This window comes from Leptonychotes weddellii, chromosome 11 (genome assembly GCF_054177405.1).
Source record: "Leptonychotes weddellii isolate Sample4059 chromosome 11, ASM5417740v2, whole genome shotgun sequence".
NCBI classification, from domain to species: domain Eukaryota; kingdom Metazoa; phylum Chordata; class Mammalia; order Carnivora; family Phocidae; genus Leptonychotes; species Leptonychotes weddellii.
In genome coordinates, this window is record NC_138379.1 from 69,406,175 (window position 1) to 69,414,614 (window position 8,440).

General features: G+C 44.4%; 2 protein-coding genes across 8 annotated transcripts in view; one reads left to right on the plus strand and one right to left on the minus strand.

Annotated features, from left to right (window-relative positions):
• Positions 1–2,994, minus strand: part of ACAD8 (acyl-CoA dehydrogenase family member 8) — a 17,996-nt gene extending 15,002 nt beyond the window's left edge. For 2 of the 3 annotated variants that reach the window (XM_081799072.1, XM_006730528.3), the window contains exon 1: positions 2,775–2,994. In XM_081799072.1, coding sequence (XP_081655198.1) covers positions 2,775–2,979 — 205 coding nt within the window. In that variant the 5' untranslated portion in view covers positions 2,980–2,994. The remainder of the gene's footprint in view (positions 1–2,774) is intronic. The other variant, XM_031025077.2, reaches the window with a different exon arrangement.
• A 60-nt stretch (positions 2,995–3,054) lies between these two features.
• On the plus strand, positions 3,055–8,230 carry THYN1 (thymocyte nuclear protein 1). 5 transcript variants are annotated; one of them, XM_031025078.2, is made up of 8 exons: positions 3,055–3,213; positions 3,353–3,489; positions 5,173–5,354; positions 6,141–6,209; positions 6,556–6,648; positions 7,212–7,307; positions 7,545–7,695; positions 8,030–8,230. In XM_031025078.2, exons 2-8 carry the CDS (start codon positions 3,438–3,440, stop codon positions 8,074–8,076), a joined length of 690 nt encoding a protein of 229 aa, XP_030880938.1. In that variant the 5' UTR covers positions 3,055–3,213; positions 3,353–3,437; the 3' UTR covers positions 8,077–8,230. The 5 variants fall into 5 exon arrangements, with proteins under 5 accessions (XP_030880938.1, XP_006730592.1, XP_081655202.1 ...); XM_006730529.3 differs by having other exon boundaries at positions 3,422–3,489; XM_081799076.1 differs by having other exon boundaries at positions 3,058–3,213; positions 3,431–3,489.
• Positions 8,231–8,440: the final 210 nt, after the last annotated feature.

Genomic DNA, 8,440 nt, shown 5'->3' on the forward strand with positions numbered 1-8,440 from the left:
AAGATGTGGTGCATATATAAACAATGGAATACTACTCAGCCACAAAAAAAAAAAAAGAAAAAAAAAGAAATCTTGCCATTTGCAACAATGTGGATGGAACTAGAGGGTATTATGCAAAGTGAAATAAGTCAATCAGAGAAAGACAAGTATCATATGATCTCACTGATATGTGGAATTTAAGAAACAAAACAAAGGATCATAGGGGAAGACAGGAAAAAATAAACAAGATGAAATCAAAGAAGGAGACAAACCATAAGAGACTCTTAATCATAGGAAACAAACTGAGGGTTGCTGGAGGGGAGGGAGATGGAGGAATGGGGTACCTGGGTGATAGACATTAAGGAAGGCATGTGATGTAATGAGCAGTGGGTGTTATATAAGACTGATGAATCACTGACCTCTACCTATGAAAATAATAATAAGTTATTGTTAATTAATTGAATTTAAATTAAAAAAGATTCCCTCTCTCCCTCTCCCTCTGCCCTTCCCACATGCCTATACATGCACACGCTCTCTCTGTCTCAGAAAAAAAGAAAAGAAAAAGGGCCCAAAGGACTTGAGGAAACCCTTCACTGTATAGCAACCTAAGTGTAAGCAATGGGCAAAAAAAACCCAAAAAACAAAACAAAAACTCTAAATAATATAAGAATCTTTAAATGCATCCAGGGCGCCTGGGTGGCTCAGATGGTTAACGTCTGCCTTCGGCTCAGGTCATGATCTCAGGGTCCTGGGATCGAGCCCCGCATCGGGCTCCCTGCTCCGCGGGAAGCCTGCTTCTCCCTCTGCCTTTCTCTCTCACTCTCTCATGAATAAAAAAAAAAAAAAAAAAAAAATCTTTAAATGCATCCAAAGTAGAAACATAACTAGAGAATCAACAGTTTTATTTGAGAGTCTTGATGTTTCAAAGAATGCTTGGGACGTTGCAGCAAAGTGTAGTGGAAGAGCACTAGACAAGGAAGTTATTAAATGCACAACTTCTAGTAAGTCAGGTTATCCCAATCAACTTCGGTTATCCCACTGTCAAATGGGGCTGCACTAGACACTGAATAAATTTCCTCATCTGCAGAATGAGGGAAGTATGCATAATGAATATATATAACATATATTAAATAAAATACAAATCATAATTCTCTTAAAAATCATTTTTCACTTATTAAAATATGCAATGAAACAAATGTTAGTTAAGCACTCCCATTAATTTGATATTCTAATATGGAGAATGATACATTGAAAAGGCAGTTTCCTTTCATTTTACTAATTAAAAGGTACTTTCTTTTATTTATTTTTTTTAAAGATTTTATTTATTTATTCATGATAGAGAGAGAGAGAAACAGAGGGAGAAGCAGGCTCCCAAGGAGCAGGGAGCCCGATGCGGGACTCGATCCCAGGACCCTGGGATCATGACCTGAGCCGAAGGCAGACGCTTAACCATCTGAGCCACCCAGGCGCCCAAAAGGTACTTTCTTTTAAAAAGGTGTAAAAGTACCTCACTGGCTGAAGCTACACAACCAGCTGCTGGAAATATTCCAGCATATGTAAACTGTTTGTTATTATTTAATACTAGCCTATTAAATATTTAATCTATTTGTTGCCAGGACAACTCCTTATTTGCCTTGGTATCAGCAAGGGTGACCTTGTTTACCTAATTCTAATTGCTAGAATGGGCAGCACCTTGTGAAGGAGTTGTAGGACACGGAGAAGAAAACGGTATTCTATACTAGTGTATGTCATAGATCTGGGTGTCAATCTAAGGGATGCATACCAAATCTGTTATAAAGAAGAGCAACATTTATTAAAAAGAATTTTTTTTCAGAAGAAAAAAAATGAGGCACTGGACAGAGTCACAAAGTGGCTGGGTATTCCCAGTGGGCCTAGGCCCCCATCACTCTCCGTTACTCACATCCAAATTATTTGCCTGGTGCCTGAAGACATTCAGGTCTGTGTACTGTGGGTAGTTTTCCACTTTCAATAATAATTATTTTTCAACGGGAATTTCAACAGTAAAAGTGTTTTATAACTACAGGTGGTAAATCACAAAATTTATCTGATCAAATCTTCTATCACTTAAAGAAGTAACAGTGCTTCATCTACCACAACCAGCCCCAAGCTATTCACATCTTTACTACCCGACTGTAAATGATCTAGGATTAAGACAAGACAAAACAAAACAAAGTCAGGAGTTTCTATGCACCCACTACTTATCTGAAAGTAAGGATAATAAGAGAATCTGCCTCAGAGTTGTGAGGATCATTACCAAACCCTTGGTTAGTGTATTCATAAGTAAATCAATTTACTTATTAAACCTGATTATCAAGAGGCTGATACTACGTTTTTGGAAGACCTGAACAATTAACAAATACCATCAGCCACAAAGGTTAAGTTACATTTTCCCATCTTCATTTATCTTCAGAGGGCCCCTGTGACGTGGGCAGGAGGGAAGACAGCTAAAAAGCCGGGGGACCGCCTGGAGCACGTGTTTCGGACGCCAGGCTTCCCGCGCAGGAGTTTGGGGGCCGGTGAAGAGTACCAGAAAGGCCCAGGGGCGCAACAGATGGAGACCGCAGGGAGTGAGGGCGGCCAGAGAAGCCAGCCAGGTGGACAGAATGGGGTCACCAGCCGGCAGAGGAAGCCCACTCGGGAGGGGGCAGGTAGGCCTGGCGGGGAGGGTGGCCCAGGTGACCGCCCAGGGGGAGCCGGGGGTGACTAGCGCTCTGTGGGCCCTCAGCCCTCCCCGCCCGGGGACCGGACAGCTGCACCGGCGGGGTGAGTCTTACGATCTATGCAGGACACCAAGCCCCGGCGGCCGCTCTCGGCAGAACCCCGCAGAGCGCCGCGCGGGCCGTAGAGCCACCCTCTCAGCCGCCAGCAGCCGCTCCGCAACATGGCAGCAACCTCTCCTCTAGCCAGAACCCGCCGGCGGTGGACCGGCGCCAGTGCATCTACCAGGCCCCCCAGTGCACCCTGGGAGCTGTAGTGCATCCGGCGGCCCTCACGGCACGGACTCAGGCGGGCCTGCCCGAGGAGCAGGACTACCACTCCCAGATATCCCAGGGCCGTGGCGAAAAAGGGCCGTGTGTTACTTAGACGGGGGGACTCAGCGCCGGCCTTCCGGCGCCTGGGTGGGGTTCTGTCTGCGGAGTCGTGGAATCAGTGGCTCGGGAGAATGGTGAATGTATGAGGATCAGGGAGAGAACCGAGGAGACTCTAGCGCAGGTTATGCAAGATGGAAATGGGGGCGTAGATAACTGGGAAAGATTTGAGGGTCCCAAGTCCAGTTGCATCTGTTCTCCGCAAAAACCCCTCGGGGTTGAGACTCCGATTCCTCTCATTGTCTCCATCTTGCTCTGCGCAGGTTTCTGGGGGCAGGTAACGGAGCTGCGTCTTGTTTCTCTCGGTTGATTTGGAATCTTCTGCTCTTCAGTCCCCGCAGGGAAACCATGCCGAAACCCCGGAAGAGGCTCGCCGGGGCTGCTGGGCCTGATGGGCCAGGTGAGCTGCACCCAGGCTGCAAAAAGGCAGCCCTGTAAACAAAGTTTCTGTAGGATCTGTTTAATACTGCTCACTTTCGGGGCACCTGGGTGGCTCAGTCGGTTGAGCGTGGGACTCCTGTTTTCCGCTCAGGTTATACTCTTTGGGTGGGATCGAGCCCCACTTGCGCCCCGTGTTCGGCGGGGAGTCTGCTTCTCGTCCCTCTCCCTCTGCTCATACCCAGGCTCTCACGCACTCTTTCTCTCTCAAATTAATAAATCTTAAAAAAGAAATACTGTTCACTTTCAACTCCCTGCCTGTGGGGAGTATCCTTTGTGGATTGTTTTTTGTTAATGTTTTCCCTAATTGCCCTCCATCTTCTCCTTTCCTCTTCCCACCGAGCTTATACCCAGAGCCTCTTCTGTTTGTTTATTGAAGCAGTAGCTGTTTGGTGTAGATACATGGTGGCTTGTACAAAGGTAAGGAACATACAGTTGTGTTCTCATGGAAAATGCAAACAGACATAAGTGAAAGGGTCTTAGGAAACCATGGCTAAGGGTATGAGAGCAGGGAGGAACACCTTGAGAAGGAAGTGGAACTTGAGTCCATCCTTAAAGAATGGGAAAGCTTTCCACAGCCAAAGAAAATGCGATGCTGTTTTTATATTCATCTTATATGGAAGATGAAGAACAGGAACAAAGCAAATGAAGGTAGAGAAAGTGCTTTTGGACTGACTACAACACATTGTGTTATTTAGCAACACATAATGGTGTTAGCAGTGTGCTTAACTCCAAAGGGACCACCTAAAAACTAAGCTAGGGAGGATTTAACTACTAGACATCTATAAATGATACTTAATGAGAGCTGATGTAGGAGCTGGGACTTAATTCAGAGGTGGTGTGGTATAGTCATTAAGTGTGGATTCAGATAGACCAGGGTACGGTTCCTGATTATACGGTTTACTAAAATGTGTAACCTGGGACACATTTAGCAGATGAACAGACATCTCATACATTATGTAGATTAACTGAGTTACTGTTAGGGTAACAAATAGAGCTTATATAGTAAGAATTGAACAACTGTTAGCTGTTGAGTGCCTACTATGTTCCAGGCACATTTTCTCTAATTCTCTTTGGAAAAAATCGTCTTTGCCACGTCTACAAAGACCAGAATGAGCTGTCTTATCCAACATTTCTTGGCACCTTCAAGGAGCAGGCCACAAAGCACAGTGAGCAAGCAAAAAAGAACCATGAGATGGTGATGATAGTATTTACTAAGCATTTATTATAATGTCAGCCATTATTTAAGTCCATTGTTTACACTACCTTATTTAATCTTCAAAATAAGTCTGTGGAGTAGGTGCTCGGTTTCCTTATTGTAGAGAGAGCCTCAGCAAAGGCCCAGAAGTGAGGGAAAGAAAAGAATTTACTTAGTAGAAACCAGGGACTCTGTCAGTCCTAACCCACAACCATGTACTCTATTCTTATCTCACTGAATGTATAATCCAGGAGATACCCTGTAAGGTGGGCATTCCTGTGTCATTTTTCTAGATAAACTGAAGTTCAGCAATTCAGCTGCTACTGCCAGTTATTGACAGATCCAGGATTTGGATCCAGGTCTGACTCCAAAGCATGTGCTTTCCCCACAACGGAGCATTACTTCTCAGCAGGCATGACCAGTTTCTTCTTTTTGCTTCTATTGCAGACAATAAGGGGCCAGCAGGAAAACGTACCAAGACTAAGAACCCAGTAGGGGCATCAGCTACAATGGGTAACTCCAGCCCTGAGAAGACTTCAGCCTCTAAAAACTGTGGGAAGAATCTAAGCAGTTACTGGCTGATGAAGTCCGAGCCAGAAAGCCGACTAGAAAAAGGTGTAGATGTGAAGGTGAGACCAGGTACCTCTAATCCCTTCAAGCTGTTTTTTCAGATAAGAAGTGAATATGGGACACCACAGGGTTCCATCACCAGCTTCTCTGAAGGGTAGGGTTAGGGAAAAGATTATAAGGAATAAAATCAGCAGGACTTATTACCAGCAACTATCTGTTTTGTGAATCCTCTATCTAGGGCAGGGGGTGGCAAACTTTCCATAAAAGGCCAGATAATATTTTAGGTTTTCCGGTCCTATGGTTGCTCTTTCAGCTCTGGTGTTGGCAAGAAAGTGGATCTGGGCAACATGTAATCAGACGGTGTGGCTGTGCTCTGATAAAACTATTTACAAAATCAGGCGTGGGCACAAAGCTGTAGTTTGTCAACCCCTGACCTGGGCAACATTTCAATCTTGTTGCCTTGTTCTTGCCACCTACCGTACTCCTACGTATCTCTCTGCCAACTGTATCTTCAGTGAATTAATATAAATCAATTTTAATAACAGCCTAGAGAAAATAGAAATATATAATACTTTAATGAGTGAAATACAAATAACCAAGATTATTTTATCATCTAGATTATCTATTCATCTAGTCCTTTTAATTAGCAAGGATAACAAGGGAGTGCAAAGCTTACTGTCCATTTGCCCAATAGAAGTGGCTCTGTGGGACCACTTCCCAGTAAACTACAGGCTTCCACTACAGCAAGAAGTATCCTCAACACAGGGGAAGAAACTGTCTACTTCCATATATTACCAACTGGCCCCAAGACTGTTTAAGGAATGAATTCATTTCCTGTTGCCTAGTTTAGCATTGAGGATCTTCAAGCACAGCCCAAGCAGACAGCATGCTGGGATGGTGTTCGCAACTACCAGGTAAGAGGGTAAGAGCAGGGCCCGAGACCCGGGGTCGGAGAAATGCCTGCCTCCTTCCTAGGACTTATTCAGTAGCAAAATCTCTTGGCCAACATTGTTTTTTCCCCAGATCCTAACCCTAAACATGTATTCAAAACCACCTTGATTCCTCTGTATGCAGTTTACGAATGGCCTGTGTTCTGGCCAGTGTCTGCATACAAGTCTGGGTGTCTTGGCAAAGGCAAGTATTGAATTGGGGAGAAGCTGCAAAAAAGAAAAACTCATCTAATAAAAGCAGACTTGATTTCCGCTAACTAGTGTTTTCCAGCGGGTGAAGAGGATAGTTGTTTATTTTCCCCTGGGGTAGGCCCGGAACTTCCTTCGAGCCATGCAGTTGGAGCAAGAAGCGTTCTTCTACCATAGCAACTGCAAAGAGCCAGGCATCGCAGGACTTGTGAAGGTTAGTTGTACAAGTGTTGGTCTTAATCCCTCTCCCTTCAGGGAGACTTATTCATATAGATCTAAAGGAACACAGCTTAGATCAGTAACAGAAAGGAAGTACTCTCCTCCCCATCCCTGATGTCACAAGAATATGGAAAAACCACCCTGGCCCCTTCAATACAGCAAGGACTATAACAAGGCAGGCCTCATTTCAGGTCCCACTGGTACAGACTTCTCTTCACTTCTGTGCCTTGGTCTTTCACTCAAAAGCAGACCTGATGATAGCTCTTCCAAACCAGAAGTTATTAGGAAAAGATTATTACCTGCAGGTGGAAAAACAGTGGTACCAATAATAACCTTTAATACTTGGTTTTAAAACCTACTCTTAAGATTTTTGTCAAAACAGGTTTGATTTCCTATGCTTGCTCTAGACTGCGTATTATTTCCAAATATAGTGGCTCTATAGCAAAACAAAAGAGCTGAGTGTGTGCAGGGTCAGAAGTGAAAGCTGGACTTGAATTAAAAATTGGCCATGGAGCTGACTGTACAGGCATATGATTAGAGACTTGGTTTTGGTTTCAGATTGTGAAGGAGGCTTATCCAGACCACACACAGTTTGAGAAAAACAGTCCCCATTATGACCCATCCAGCAAAGAAGACAACCCCAAATGGTCCATGGTAAAGACAACTATTTTTCCTATTTCATGAGAGGAAAAGGATGGACAAAGAGAGGGAGGAAGAAGGTGTGTGGTGTCTTTAGGTTAAGGTACAGAGTCCGGGTCTTACACTCAGATGAGGTTACCCTAGCTCTGGGGATAAGAACAGAACACTGGCAGCCCTGCCCATAAGAACCTCCCACAAGAAGCTAAAACACAGTGGACAGAATCTACCTGAACATATCTTTCTGTCATACAGGTGGATGTACAGTTTGTTCGGATGATGAAGCGTTACATTACCCTGGCTGAGCTCAAAACCCATTACCAAGCTCACAAAACCACTGGAGGCCCCTTAAAAAATATGGCTCTCTTCACTCGCCAGAGACTCTCAATTCAGCCCCTGACTCCAGGTAAGAGCAGGACCTTTGCTTTATATTATCCACATACCAGGAGGACTCCATGAACTCATATGTACTAGTGATTAAACTTGGGCACAGTATTTAACTTTTCTGAGCCTGTCTCCTCACCTGTAACATCAATGAGGGAGGAAACGTGTCTGGAGTTACCCATTACTATGTACCCCCACCACCCAGCAGTGCTTGGCACATAGTAAAATACTCCATAAATAGTTTTTGAATGAATGACTACCTGCCTCAGTAACAGTGTGAAATGCCCGGCACAACTTCCCTATTCAAGAGGAGACACACACCTAATACTTTGCTTTCTTCTCCCCTTCTTTGGTAGAGGAGTTTGATTTTATTTTGAGCCTGGAAGAAAAGGAGCCAAGTTAACTGGGACACTGTTGCTGGAATGGGCAAGCCATTACTCAAGTCAAGCTTTTATAAGACACAAGAAGGTGTGCGGCAGCTTGCATGTTATGTTCACCTGGGGTTGTGTACATCGGTGGTTTTCATGTACCTTTTCCAATAAAACATTAATATCAAAGTTGGGAAGCTTTCCTTTTAAAATGGCATTGGAATAGAATGCTCCACTGCAGAACTTCTGCTGCTCGGTAAGGTGCAAGCTTACCTCTACCATCTTCCTTTATTGTAGCAAATACCAGGGTGCGGGGTTCAGTCTGTTACCACCTACTGAAACGAACTTTTCGTCTTTCTACACCGGCCTTCCACACCTGCCCCTGAAGTCGTCCGGGCC